At 40.0% G+C, this 14,774-nt stretch overlaps 1 protein-coding gene across 2 annotated transcripts in view; it reads right to left on the bottom strand.

Moving 5' to 3' along the window:
- The window catches only part of vwc2l (von Willebrand factor C domain containing 2 like), a 68,387-nt gene that overhangs the window by 46,132 nt on the left and 7,481 nt on the right, over positions 1-14,774 (bottom strand). For both annotated transcript variants that reach the window (XM_061971828.2, XM_061971829.2), the window contains one exon: positions 11,582-12,052. In XM_061971828.2, the coding sequence (XP_061827812.1) occupies positions 11,582-11,962 (381 nt within the window). In that variant the 5' untranslated portion in view covers positions 11,963-12,052. The remainder of the gene's footprint in view (positions 1-11,581; positions 12,053-14,774) is intronic.

The following is a 14,774-nucleotide window of genomic DNA, read 5'->3' as shown; positions in this document are numbered from 1 at the left end:
ACATGCATACTTGTTAGTTAGAGAGTTGTTTTATTGTGAAGGCTGCACATGCATACTTTTTAGTTAGAGAGTTGTTTTATTGTGAAGGCTGCACATGCATACTTGTTAGTTAGAGAGTCGTTTTATTGTGAAGGCTGCACATGCATACTCGTTAGTTAGAGAGTCATTTTATTGTGAACGCTGCACATGCATACTCGTTAGTTAGAGAGTTGTTTTATTGTGAAGGCTGCACATGCATACTCGTTAGTTAGAGAGTTGTTTTATTGTGAAGGCTGCACATGCACACTTGTTAGTTAGAGAGTCGTTTTATTGTGAAGGCTGCACATGCATACTTGTTAGTTAGAGAGTTGTTTTATTGTGAAGGCTGCACATGCATAATTTTTAGAGAGTTTTTTATTGTGAAGGCTGTACATGCATACTTGTTAGTTAGAGAGTTGTTTTATTGTGAAGGCTGCACATGGATAATTGTTAGAGAGTTGTTTTATTGTGAAGGCTGCACATGCATACTTGTTAGTTAGAGAGTTGTTTTATTGTGAAGGCTGCACATGCATACTTGTTAGTTAGAGAGTTGTTTTATTGTGAAGGCTGCACATGCATACTTGTTAGTTAGAGAGTTGTTTTATTGTGAAGGCTGCAAATGCATACTTGTTAGTTAGAGAGTTGTTTTATTGTGAAGGCTGCACATGCATGCTTGTTAGTTAGAGAGTCGTTTTATTGTGAAGGCTGCACATGCATACTTGTTAGTTAGAGAGTTGTTTTATTGTGAAGGCTGCACATGCATAGTTGTTAGAGAGTTGTTTTATTGTGAAGGCTGCACATGCATACTTGTTAGTTAGAGAGTCGTTTTATTGTGAAGGCTGCACATGCATACTTGTTAGTTAGAGAGTTGTTTTAATGTGAAGGCTGCACATGCATACTTGTTAGTTAGAGAGTTGTTTTATTGTGAAGGCTGCACATGCATACTTGTTAGTTAGAGAGTTGTTTTATTGTGAAGGCTGCACATGCATACTTGTTTGTTAGAGAGTTGCTTTATTGTGAAGGCTGCACATGCATACTTGTTAGTAAAAGAGTTGTTTTATTGTGAAGGCTGCACATGCATACTTGTTAGTAAGAGAGTTGTTTTATTGTGAAGGCTGCACACGCATACTTGTTAGTTAGAGAGTTGTTTTATTGTGAAGGCTGCACACACATACTTGTTAGTTAGAGAGTTGTTTTATTGTGAAGGCTGCACATGCATACTTGTTAATTAGAGAGTTGTTTTATTGTGAAGGCTGCACATGCATACTTGTTAGTTAGAGAGTTGTTTTATTGTGAAGGCTGCACATGCATACTTGTTAGTTAGAGAGTTGTTTTATTGTGAAGGCTGCACATGCATACTTGTTAGTTAGAGAGTTGTTTTATTGTGAAGGCTGCACATGCATACTTGTGAGTTAGAGAGTTTTTTTATTGTGAAGGCTGCACATGCATACTTGTTAGTTAGAGAGTTGTTTTATTGTGGAGGCTGCACATGCATACTTGTGAGTTACAGAGTTGTTTTATTGTGAAGGCTGCACATGCATACTTGTTAGTTAGAGAGTCGTTTTATTGTGAAGGCTGCACATGCATACTTGTTAGTTAGAGAGTTGTTTTATTGTGAAGGCTGCACATGCATACTTGTTAGTTAGAGAGTTGTTTTATTGTGAAGGCTGCACATGCATACTTGTTAGTTAGAGAGTCGTTTTATTGTGAAGGCTGCACATGCATACTTGTTAGTTAGAGAGTTGTTTTATTGTGAAGGCTGCACATGCATACTTGTTAGTTAGAGAGTTGTTTTATTGTGAAGGCTGCACTTGCATACTTGTTAGTTAGAGAGTTGCTTTATTGTGAAGGCTGCACATGCATACTTGTTAGTTAGAGAGTCGTTTTATTGTGAAGGCTGCACATGCATACTTGTTAGTTAGAGAGTCGTTTTATTGTGAAGGCTGCACATGCATACTTGTTAGTTAGAGAGTTGTTTTATTGTGAAGGCCGCACATGCATACTTGTTAGTTAGAGAGTCGTTTTATTGTGAAGGCTGCACTTGCATACTTGTTAGTCAGAGAGTTGTTTTATTGTGAAGGCTGCACATGCATACTTGTTAGTTAGAGAGTTGTTTTATTGTGAAGGCTGCACATGCATACTTGTTAGTTAGAGAGTCGTTTTATTGTGAAGGCTGCACATGCATACTTGTTAGTTAGAGAGTTGTTTTATTGTGAAGGCTGCACATGCATACTTGTTAGTTAGAGAGTCGTTTTATTGTGAAGGCTGCACATGCATTCTTGTTAGTTAGAGAGTTGTTATATTGTGAAGGCTGCACATGCATACTTGTTAGTTAGAGAGTTGTTTTATTGTGAAGGCTGCACATGCATACTTGTTAGTTAGAGAGTCGTTTTATTGTGAAGGCTGCACATGCATACTTGTTTGTTAGAGAGTTGCTTTATTGTGAAGGCTGCACATGCATACTTGTTAGTTAGAGAGTTGTTTTATTGTGAAGGCTGCACATGCATACTTGTTAGTTAGAGAGTCGTTTTATTGTGAAGGCTGCACATGCATACTTGTTTGTTAGAGAGTTGCTTTATTGTGAAGGCTGCACATGCATACTTGTTAGTTAGAGAGTTGCTTTATTGTGAAGGCTGCACATGCATACTTGTTAGTTAGAGAGTTGTTTTATTGTGAAGGCTGCACATGCATACTCGTTTGTTAGAGAGTTGTTTTATTGTGAAGGCTGCACATGCATACTCGTTAGTTAGAGAGTTGTTTTATTGTGAAGGCTGCACATGCATACTTGTTAGTTAGAGAGTTGTTTTATTGTGAAGGCTGCACATGCATACTTGTGAGTTAGAGAGTTGTTTTATTGTGAAGGCTGCACATGCATACTTGTTAGTTAGAGAGTCGTTTTATTGTGAAGGCTGCACATGCATACTTGTTAGTTAGAGAGTCGTTTTATTGTGAAGGCTGCACATGCATACTTGTTAGTTAGAGAGTTGTTTTATTGTGAAGGCTGCACATGCATACTTGTTTGTTAGAGAGTTGTTTTATTGTGAAGGCTGCACATGCATACTTGTTTGTTAGAGAGTTGCTTTATTGTGAAGGCTGCACATGCATACTTGTTTGTTAGAGAGTTGCTTTATTGTGAAGGCTGCACATGCATACTTGTTAGTTAGAGAGTCGTTTTATTGTGAAGGCTGCACATGCATACTTGTTAGTTAGAGAGTTGTTTTATTGTGAAGGCTGCACATGCATACTTGTTAGTTAGAGAGTTGTTTTATTGTGGAGACTGCACATGCATACTTGTTAGTTAGAGAGTCGTTTTATTGTGAAGGCTGCACATGCATACTTGTTAGTTAGAGAGTCGTTTTATTGTGAAGGCTGCACATGCATACTTGTTAGTTAGAGAGTCGTTTTATTGTGAAGGCTGCACATGCATACTTGTTAGTTAGAGAGTTGTTTTATTGTGAAGGCTGCACATGCATACTTGTTAGTTAGAGAGTTGTTTTATTGTGAAGGCTGCACATGCATACTTGTTAGTTAGAGAGTTGTTTTATTGTGAAGGTTGCACATGCATGCTTGTTAGTTAGAGAGTCGTTTTATTGTGAAGGCTGCACATGCATACTTGTTAGTTAGAGAGTTGTTTTATTGTGAAGGCTGCACATGCATACTTGTTAGTTAGAGAGTCGTTTTATTGTGAAGGCTGCAAATGCATAATTGTTAGTTAGAGAGTTGTTTTATTGTGAAGGCTGCACATGCATACTTGTTAGTTAGAGAGTTATTTTATTGTGAAAGCTGCACATGCATACTTGTTAGTCAGAGAGTTGTTTTATTGTGAAGGCCGCACATGCATACTTGTTAGTTAGAGAGTCGTTTTATTGTGAAGGCTGCACTTGCATACTTGTTAGTCAGAGAGTTGTTTTATTGTGAAGGCCGCACATGCATACTTGTTAGTTAGAGAGTCGTTTTATTGTGAAGGCTGCACTTGCATACTTGTTAGTCAGAGAGTTGTTTTATTGTGAAGGCTGCACTTGCATACTTGTTAGTTAGAGAGTCGTTTTATTGTGAAGGCTGCACATGCATACTTGTTAGTTAGAGAGTTGTTTTATTGTGAAGGCTGCACATGCATACTTGTTAGTTAGAGAGTTGTTTTATTGTGAAGGCTGCACATGCATACTTTTTAGTTAGAGAGTTGTTTTATTGTGAAGGCTGCACATGCATACTTGTTAGTCAGAGAGTTGTTTTATTGTGAAGGCTGCACACGCATACTTGTTAGTTAGAGAGTCGTTTTATTGTGAAGGCTGCACATGCATACTTGTTAGTTAGAGAGTCGTTTTATTGTGAAGGCTGCACATGCATACTTGTTAGTCAGAGAGTTGTTTTATTGTGAAGGCTGCACACGCATACTTGTTAGTTAGAGAGTTGTTTTATTGTGAAGGCTGCACACGCATACTTGTTAGTTAGAGAGTCGTTTTATTGTGAAGGCTGCAAATGCATACTTGTGAGTTAGAGAGTTGTTTTATTGTGAAGGCTGCACATGCATACTTGTTAGTTAGAGAGTCGTTTTATTGTGAAGGCTGCAAATGCATACTTGTGAGTTAGAGAGTTGTTTTATTGTGAAGGCTGCACATGCATACTTGTTAGTTAGAGAGTTGTTTTATTGTGAAGGCTGCACATGCATACTTGTGAGTTAGAGAGTTTTTCTATTGTGAAGGCTGCACATGCATACTTGTTAATTAGAGAGTTGTTTTATTGTGAAGGCTGCACATGCATACTTGTTTGTTAGAGAGTTGTTTTATTGTGAAGGCTGCACATGCATACTTGTTAGTTAGAGAGTTGTTTTATTGTGAAGGCTGCACATGCATACTTGTTAGTTAGAGAGTCGTTTTATTGTGAAGGCTGCACATGCATACTTGTTAGTTAGAGAGTCGTTTTAATGTGAAGGCTGCAAATGCATACTTGTTAGTTAGAGAGTCGTTTTATTGTGAAGGCTGCACATGCATACTTGTTAGTTAGAGAGTTGTTTTATTGTGAAGGCTGCACATGCATACTTGTTAGAGAGTTGTTTTATTGTGAAGGCTGCACATGCATACTCGTTAGTTAGAGAGTTGTTTTATTGTGAAGGCTGCACATGCATACTTGTTAGTCAGAGAGTTGTTTTATTGTGAAGGCTGCACATGCATACTTGTTAGTTAGAGAGTCGTTTTATTGTGAAGGCTGCACATGCATACTTGTTAGTTAGAGAGTCGTTTTATTGTGAAGGCTGCACATGCATACTTGTTAGTTAGAGAGTTGTTTTATTGTGAAGGCTGCACATGCATACTTGTTAGTTAGAGAGTTGTTTTATTGTGAAGGCTGCACATGCATACTTGTTAGTTAGAGAGTCGTTTTATTGTGAAGGCTGCACATGCATACTTGTTAGTTAGAGTTGTTTTATTGTGAAGGCTGCACACGCATACTTGTGAGTTAGAGAGTTGTTTTATTGTGAAGGCTGCACATGCATACTTGTTAGTTAGAGAGTTGTTTTATTGTGAAGGCTGCACATGCATAATTGTTAGAGAGTTTTTTTTATTGTGAAGGCTGCACATGCATACTTGTTAGTTAGAGAGTTGTTTTATTGTGAAGGCTGCACATGCATAATTGTTAGTTAGAGAGTCGTTTTATTGTGAAGGCTGCACATGCATACTTGTTAGTTAGAGAGTTGTTTTATTGTGAAGGCTGCACATGCATACTTGTTTGTTAGAGAGTTGTTTTATTGTGAAGGCTGCACATGCATACTTGTTAGTTAGAGAGTTGTTTTATTGTGAAGGCTGCACATGCATACTTGTTAGTTAGAGAGTCGTTTTATTGTGAAGGCTGCACATGCATGCTTGTTAGTTAGAGAGTTGTTTTATTGTGAAGGCTGCACATGCATACTTGTTAGTCAGAGAGTTGTTTTATTGTGAAGGCTGCACATGCATACTTGTTAGTTAGAGAGTTGTTTTATTGTGAAGGCTGCACATGCATACTTGTTAGTTAGAGAGTTGTTTTATTGTGAAGGCTGCACACGCATACTTGTTAGTTAGAGAGTTGTTTTATTGTGAAGGCTGCACACGCATACTTGTTAGGTAGAGAGTCGTTTTATTGTGAAGGCTGCACATGCATACTTGTTAGTTAGAGAGTTGTTTTATTGTGAAGGCTGCACACTCATACTTGTTAGTTAGAGAGTTGTTTTATTGTGAAGGCTGCACACGCATACTCGTTAGTTAGAGAGTTGTTTTATTGTGAAGGCTGCACATGCATACTTGTTAATTAGAGAGTTGTTTTATTTTGAAGGCTGCACATGCATACTTGTTAGTTAGAGAGTCGTTTTATTGTGAAGGCTGCACATGCATACTTGTTAGTTAGAGAGTCGTTTTATTGTGAAGGCTGCACATGCATACTTGTTAGTTAGAGAGTCGTTTTATTGTGAAGGCTGCACATGCATACTTGTTTGTTAGAGAGTTGTTTTATTGTGAAGGCTGCATAAATGTGTGGACATATTCAACATTTGGAAAGATCTTTTTCCTTTTGTTCTGATTGTTAGGTAAGATTGAAATGTCATCAATTGGAAGGAGAAGGTTCATTCATAGTGCAAGATAATCATCTAATTAATGCTGATGATGTCATATGATGTCATATGATGCTGATGATGTCATATGATGTCATATTCACAATCCTGACCTGCAAGCAGCAACATTCTCAACCTACCTTGTGCTCACTTTTCAGTCTAATTAAGTAAGTTGATTGTGTCTCTGACTCAAATAAAACATTTCATTTTGTTTTGAACCCAAAAAAAAGACAAGATTTTGCTGATTTTTTGTTGCATAGAGTAAAAGTTTGATTTACAAACTTCTCTATTTGCTAACTTTATGAACTTTTAGATGGAGCCAACTACAGTAAGTCTCTGTGTACGAGCGCTTCATTGCTTCATTTTGTGTCACGCCTGCAGGCAAAAAGCAGGGCACAGTAGTGTGTTAGTCACTCGTTGTTTCACTATACAAACATTTCCATTTACAAACCCTCTTTAAAAAGCAGTGAAGTTTGTAAATGGAAGCTCCACTGCCCTCTTGGTGATTGTGTTGTGTCTCTCTGCTCATCACCGTCTTGGCCAACGAGAGTCTTAATGGTCCTTGCTTTATTTCTGTCATGACCCTCCATGACAGGGTTTATTATACCTATTTCCTTTCCAGCACTCTTACTTTTAGTTTCCATTTCCTGTGCGCTTTGATTGCCTGCCACAAAAAAAAAAAAAAAAGATTCTCATTCAAATAAAAAATTGAATTGTGAATAAGATCAATAAGAATCGCGGTTTGAATTATTTTAAGCCAAAGGTATTTATCAACAACACCCAGAAACACTTGGCTGGGCCCGAGCTCATCTACAAACCCCGTTTCCATATGAGTTGGGAAATTGTGTTAGATGTAAATATAAACGGAATACAATGATTTGCAAATCCTTTTCAAGCCATATTCAATTGAATATGCTACAAAGACAACATATTTGATGTTCAAACTCATAAACTTTATTTTTTTTGCAAATAATCATTAACTTTAGAATTTGATGGCAGCAACACGTGACAAAGAAGTTGGGAAAGGTGGCAATAAATACTGATAAAGTTGAGGAATGCTCATCAAAGACTTATTTGGAACATCCCACAGGTGTGCAGGCTAATTGGGAACAGGTGGGTGCCATGATTGGGTATAAAAGTAGATTCCATGAAATGCTCAGTCATTCACAAACAAGGATGGGGCGAGGGTCACCACTTTGTCATACAAATGCGTGAGCAAATTGTTGAACAGTTTAAGAAAAACCTTTCTCAAGCAGCTATTGCAAGGAATTTAGTGATTTCACCATCTACGCTCCGTAATATCATCAAAGGGTTCAGAGAATGTGGAGAAATCACTGCACGTAAGCAGCTAAGCCCGTGACCTTTGATCCCTCAGGCTGTACTGCATCAACAAGCCACATCAGTGTGTAAAGGATATCACCACATGGGCTCAGGAACACTTCAGAAACCCACTGTCAGTAACTACAGTTGGTGGCTACATCTGTAAGTGCAAGTTAAAACTCTCCTATGCAAGGCGAAAACCGTTTATCAACAACACCCAGAAACGCCGTCGGCTTCGCTGGGCCTGAGCTCATCTAAGATGGACTGATACAAAGTGGAAAAGTGTTCTGTGGTCTGACGAGTGCACATTTCAAATTGTTTTTGGAAACTGTGGAGAAAATGAACCATCCGGACTGTTCTAGGCGCAAAGTGTAAAAGGCAGCATGTGTGATGGTATGGGGGTGTATTAGTGGCCAAGACATGGGTAACTTACACATCTGTGAAGGCACCATTAATGCTGAAAGGTACATACAGCTTTTGGAGCAATGTTGTCGTGGACGCCCCTGCTTATTTCAGCAAGACAATGCCAAGCCAGGTGTTACAACAGTGTGGCTTCCTAGTAAAAGAGTGCGGGTACTAGACTGGCCTGCCTGTAGTCCAGACATTGAAAATGTGTGAAGGCTAAAATAGCAGAAGGAACAACTTAAGCTGTACATCAAGCAAGAATGGGAAAGAATTCCACTTCAAAAATGTGTCTTCTCAGTTCCCAAACCTTTACTGGGTGTTGTTAAAAAGAAAGGCCATGTAACACAGTGGTGAACATGCTTTTTTGCAATGTGTTGCTGCCATTAAATTCTAAGTTCATGATTATTTGCAAAAAATAAGAAAGTTTGTCAGTGTGAACATGAAATATCTTGTCTTTGCAGTCTATTCAATTGAATATAAGTTGAAAAGGATTTGTTGTATTCTCTTTTTATTTACCATTTACACAACCTGACAACTTCACTGCTGTTGGGGTTTCTATAATATTATGTATAATGTTATTTCAATACATTCTGGACTGTTAGACGCTGCTTTTTTCCTCCACTTTGAACCCTGTGGCTTTTAAAACGGTGAGGTTCATTTATGGATATGTTTCTTCGCTAACGGCTATAATGCAAAGAGTTCAAACAAATACAGTAAAAAAAGTTGTGATATCGTTTGTAAAATGGCGCCATATTTTGGACAAGTTTGCATCTGCAGTGGCTTTCAATTTAATGCTTTCAACCGCAAGTAGAAGTGCTGTCCATAGCGTTTCTACTCCTATGGATTCTTCATTCATCACTCCAAGCAACGTTTGTAAGTTTTACAATATAACTAAAACTATTCCTACTTACTAAAGTGTCCCATGTGTGATGTCTGTAGGAGTGTTTTCATGCATATTTCTACCTGCTATCGTAATGTAATGTGTTTGTATTATTAACTTACATTCTTTTTGTATTGTTTCACTTTCACTAATTCCTCAGTAAATTCAGTCATTGTGAAGTTATTGAGGTGGTGAGGTGAGGTGAATTATATTTATATAGCGCTTTTCTCTAGTGACTCAAAGCGCTTTACATAGTGAAGCCCAATATCTAAGTTACATTTAAACCAGTGAATTATTAGGGCCCGCAATGGCCCATTGCAAAAGGACTCCCACAGGGAGTCCTTATGCAATGGGACATAAGGACCTATTGAATTTCTAAGGTTTTATTATTAGGGCCCGCAATGGCCCATTGCAAAAGGACTCCCACAGGGAGTCCTTATGCAATGGGACATAAGGACCTATTGAATTTCTAAGGTTTTATTATTATTAGGGCCCGCAATGGCCCATTGCAAAAGGACTCCCACAGGGAGTCCTTATGCAATGGGACATAAGGACCTATTGAATTTCTAAGGTTTTATTATTATTAGGGCCCGCAATGGCCCATTGCAAAAGGACTCCCACAGGGAGTCCTTATGCAATTGGACATAAGGACCTATTGAATTTCTAAGGTTTTATTATTATTAGGGCCCGCCATGGCCCATTGCAAAAGGACTCCCACAGGGAGTCCTTATGCAATGGGACATAAGGACCTATTGAATTTCTAAGGTTTTATTATTATTAGGGCCCGCAATGGCCCATTGCAAAAGGACTCCCACAGGGAGTCCTTATGCAATGGGACATAAGGACCTATTGAATTTCTAAGGTTTAATTATTATTATTATTATTCTTTCTTATTGTTCCGCAGCTTTGCGCACTACTTTCACCCCCATAACATGCTTCAAAACTCAGCAAAGTTGACGCACATATAAAAAAAACTCGAACAAAACTCTTTGGTAAAAATACCAAACCCCAAAACTCAAAATTGCGCTCTAGCGCCCCCTACCAAGTAAACTTGTTCTAACTCCCCGTACGAATGTCGTAGAGACATGAAACAAAAACCTCTATGTAGGTCTCACTTAGACTTAAATTTTATTAATTTATTTTCTCGGGGAAAAATCTACAGGAAGTTTGCTATTCCCCCTTCAACACTAAATTTTAGTAAAATCAGTCACTTTTGCCTATTTCAGCTGTAATTTGACCCCCTTAACATGCTTCAAAACTCACCAAACTGAACGCACACATCAGGACTGGCTAAAACTGTGATCTAATAAAAAAACCTAACCCCAAATTCAAAAATTGCGCTCTACTTAATTTTTTGAATAAAACAGAGAAAAAACTGCTCCTCGGAAGAAGAAAAATACAAAACTGCCTGTAACTCCCACTGGGAAGGTCGGAGAGACATGAAACAAAAACCTCTCCGTAGGTCTCACTTAGACCTACATTTCATAAATTGACTACCCCCAGCAAAAATGAACAGGAAGTTTGCTATTCCCCCTTCAACACAACATTTTTTAAAAAACCTGTCACCTTTCTTCAAACATTATCTCCTCTGAGCGCGTTTGTTGTTTCGGCTTCAAACTAACACAGGAGAGAGATTGAACCCTTCTGATTAAAAGTTGGTGAAAGAGTTGTGATACCTGCTCCGGTTTTGATTTTATGACCCTTCAAAGACCCGCTGCACTGATGCTCCTGCGGTGCTGTTTTTTTAAGATGGCTGCTCAAAAGCAGGAAGCACCAACGTGCCCACACAATGCAGACAAGGTAGGTACACTAGACTAAAGTCTTGGGACACTTCAGACTAAAAGTAGACAAAAGTATTGGGACACTTAGGACTAGCACCTGCCAAATACGCGGGCCCGAACAACGCTGCTTGCAGCTTTAATTATTATTGAGTCTGTTTAGCTGAGTGGAGAGCAAGCTTGCGCAGCTAGTGGGTCCATGACCATGGCTTCTGTTTTGTTTGATCAGCCATTTTACTGCCCTGTTACTGACAAAGGTATGCAAACACAATTATATAATATATTTTTGTAAATAATTAATTTCACAATATATATTTGTGACTTATAGTTTGCTGCAGATAATATATGGAAAATAATATGTTTCTTCTAAACATGTAGTGGGCGTGGCTTATATATTATATATATTATTAAAGTTTGAAAAATGTGCGTGTATATTTGTTTCTGTCATGATAGAAAAAGAAATAGATTTCGTCAGAAAAGATCAAGTACTTCATTTACAAATATTATCTCCAGGCTCTCACGGGGCGGCCCAGATCTGGACCCCGGGCCTGGAGTTTGAGCAGACCCACAATGCATTGCGTTGCAAGATGAACTTCAACTGACCTTGAACTCCTCCAGGATTTTGTAGGTTTTCCCTCGGTACTCGCAGAAGTTCTTGACCTCCTTGCACTCGGGGCAGCAGCCATTGTGCTCCACCTTGGTGCACTTGGGGTGGAGTCTGGGGCAGTCGGGCTGGTCGCACACCGGCCCGTCCTCCGTGCACTCACACGGGCAGCTGGAGTGACCCGGGTAGAAGCGTGTCCCGAGCTTGTACACGAAGCCGCTGTCGTCCACGCAGCCTTTGCCCCGGTAGTCATCGAACACCAGGCTGTCGCCCGCCGTCCGCTCGGCCTCGTCACCCGCGTAATCCTCCTGGCTCGCCAGCCGGGCGGCGGGGCCGAGGGCCAGTAGGAAGACCAGGGCGGCCGAGAGGGCGGGGCCCATCCTTAACCACTTTAGGGGAATGTCATCCTTACACCGCCGCTGGAAACCTTAAATCAGGCGCCATTCTCCCCGTGGTCACGTGACTGGCAGCTGGAAGGACATGTCAGGGTGATATGGTCATGTGATTTATTTTGGTGGCACTTCCTGTTGTGTTGGTGTTCTTCTGTGTTTAGTGCTTGATCCTGTTCTACGCTCTTATTTTGGTGACACTTCCTGTTATGTTGGCGTTGTTCTTTGTTTAGTGCTTGTTCCTGTCCTGTGCTCTTATTTTGGTGGCACTTCCTGTTGTGTTGGTGTTCTTTTGTGTTAAGTGCTTGTTCCTGTCCTACGCTCTTATTTTGGTGGCACTTCCTGTTGTGTTGGTGTTCTCTCTGTGTTTAGTGCTTGTTCCTGTCCTACGCTCTTATTTTGGTGGCACTTCCTGTTGTGTTGGTGTTCTCTCTGTGTTTAGTGCTTGTTCCTGTCCTATGCTCTTATTTTGGTGACACTTCCTGTTATGTTGGTGTTGTTCTTTGTTTAGTGATTGTTCCTGTCCTGTGCTCTTATTTTGGTGGCACTTCCTGTTGTGTTGGTGTTCTTCTGTGTCTAGTGCGTGTTCCTGTCCTACGCTCTTATTTTGGTGACACTCCCTGTTATGTTGGTGTTATTCTTTGTTTAGTGCTTGTTCCTGTCCTACGCTCTTATTTTGGTGACACTTCCTGTTATGTTGGTGTTCTTCTGTGTTTAGTGCTTGTCCCTGTCCTACGCCTTATTTGGGTGGCACTTCCTGTTGTGTTGGTGTTCTCTCTGTGTTTAGTGCTTGTTCCTGTCTTACGCTCTTATTTTGGTGGTACTTCCTGTTGTGTTGGTGTTCTTCTGTGTTTAGTGCTTGATCCTGTTCTACGCTATTATTTTGGTGGCACTTCCTGTTGTGTTGGTGTTCTTTTGTGTTAAGTGCTTGTTCCTATCCTACGCTCTTATTTTGGTGACACTTCCTGTTGTGTTGGTGTTCTTCTTTGTTTAGTCCTTGTTCCTGTCCTACGCTCTTATTTTGGTGGCACTTCCTGTTGTGTTGGTGTTCTCTCTGTGCTTAGTGCTTGTTCCTGTCCTACGCTCTTATTTTGGTGGCACTTCCTGTTGTGTTGGTGTTCTCTCTGTGCTTAGTGCTTGTTCCTGTCCTACGCTCTTATTTTGGTGGCACTTCCTGTTGTGTTGGTGTTCTCTCTGTGCTTAGTGCTTGTTCCTGTCCTACGCTCTTATTTTGGTGGCACTTCCAGTTGTGTTGGTGTTCTCTCTGTGTTTAGTGCTTGTTCCTGTTCTACGCTCTTATTTTGGTGACACTTCCTGTTATGTTGGTGTTCTTCTTTGTTTAGTGATTGTTCCTGTCCTGTGCTCTTATTTTGGTGGCACTTCCTGTTGTGTTGGTGTTCTTCTGTGTTTAGTGCGTGTTCCTGTCCTATGCTCTTATTTTGGTGACACTTCCTGTTATGTTGGTGTTATTCTTTGTATAGTGCTTGTTCCTGTCCTACGCTCTTATTTTGGTGACACTTCCTGTTATGTTGGTGTTCTTCTGTGTTTAGTGCTTGTTCCTGTCCTACGCTCTTATTTGGGTGGCACCGCCTGTTGTGTTGGTGTTCTCTCTGTGTTTAGTGCTTGTTCCTGTCTTACGCTCTTATTTTGGTGGTACTTCCTGTTATGTTGGTGTTCTTCTTTGTTTAGTGATTGTTCCTGTCCTGTGCTCTTATTTTGGTGGCACTTCTTGTTGTGTTGGTGTTCTTCTGTGTTTAGTGCGTGTTTCTGTCCTACGCTCTTATTTTGGTGACACTTCCTGTTATGTTGGTGTTATTCTGTGTTTAGTGCTTGTTCCTGTCCTACGCTCTTATTTTGGTGACACTTCCTGTTATGTTGGTGTTATTCTTTGTTTAGTGCTTGTTCCTGTCCTACGCTCTTATTTTGGTGACACTTCCTGTTGTGTTGGTGTTCTTCTGTGTTTAGTCCTTGTTCCTGTCCTACGCTCTTATTTTGGTGGCACTTCCTGTTGTGTTGGTGTTCTCTCTGTGCTTAGGGCTTGTTCCTGTCCTACGCTCTTATTTTGGTGGCACTTCCAGTTGTGTTGGTGTTCTCTCTGTGTTTAGTGCTTGTTCCTGTTCTACGCTCTTATTTTGGTGACACTTCCTGTTATGTTGGTGTTCTTCTTTGTTTAGTGATTGTTCCTGTCCTGTGCTCTTATTTTGGTGGCACTTCCTGTTGTGTTGGTGTTCTTCTGTGTTTAGTGCGTGTTCCTGTCCTATGCTCTTATTTTGGTGACACTTCCTGTTATGTTGGTGTTATTCTTTGTATAGTGCTTGTTCCTGTCCTACGCTCTTATTTTGGTGACACTTCCTGTTATGTTGGTGTTCTTCTGTGTTTAGTGCTTGTTCCTGTCCTACGCTCTTATTTGGGTGGCACCGCCTGTTGTGTTGGTGTTCTCTCTGTGTTTAGTGCTTGTTCCTGTCTTACGCTCTTATTTTGGTGGTACTTCCTGTTATGTTGGTGTTCTTCTTTGTTTAGTGATTGTTCCTGTCCTGTGCTCTTATTTTGGTGGCACTTCTTGTTGTGTTGGTGTTCTTCTGTGTTTAGTGCGTGTTTCTGTCCTACGCTCTTATTTTGGTGACACTTCCTGTTATGTTGGTGTTATTCTGTGTTTAGTGCTTGTTCCTGTCCTACGCTCTTATTTTGGTGACACTTCCTGTTATGTTGGTGTTATTCTTTGTTTAGTGCTTGTTCCTGTCCTACGCTCTTATTTTGGTGGCACTTCCTGTTGTGTTGGTGTTCTTCTGTGTTTAGTCCTTGT

The sequence above is a fragment of the Nerophis lumbriciformis genome, linkage group LG13, assembly GCF_033978685.3.
Source record: "Nerophis lumbriciformis linkage group LG13, RoL_Nlum_v2.1, whole genome shotgun sequence".
Taxonomy (NCBI): Eukaryota; Metazoa; Chordata; class Actinopteri; order Syngnathiformes; family Syngnathidae; genus Nerophis; species Nerophis lumbriciformis.
This window is presented reverse-complemented; position numbering and strand designations above follow the sequence as displayed.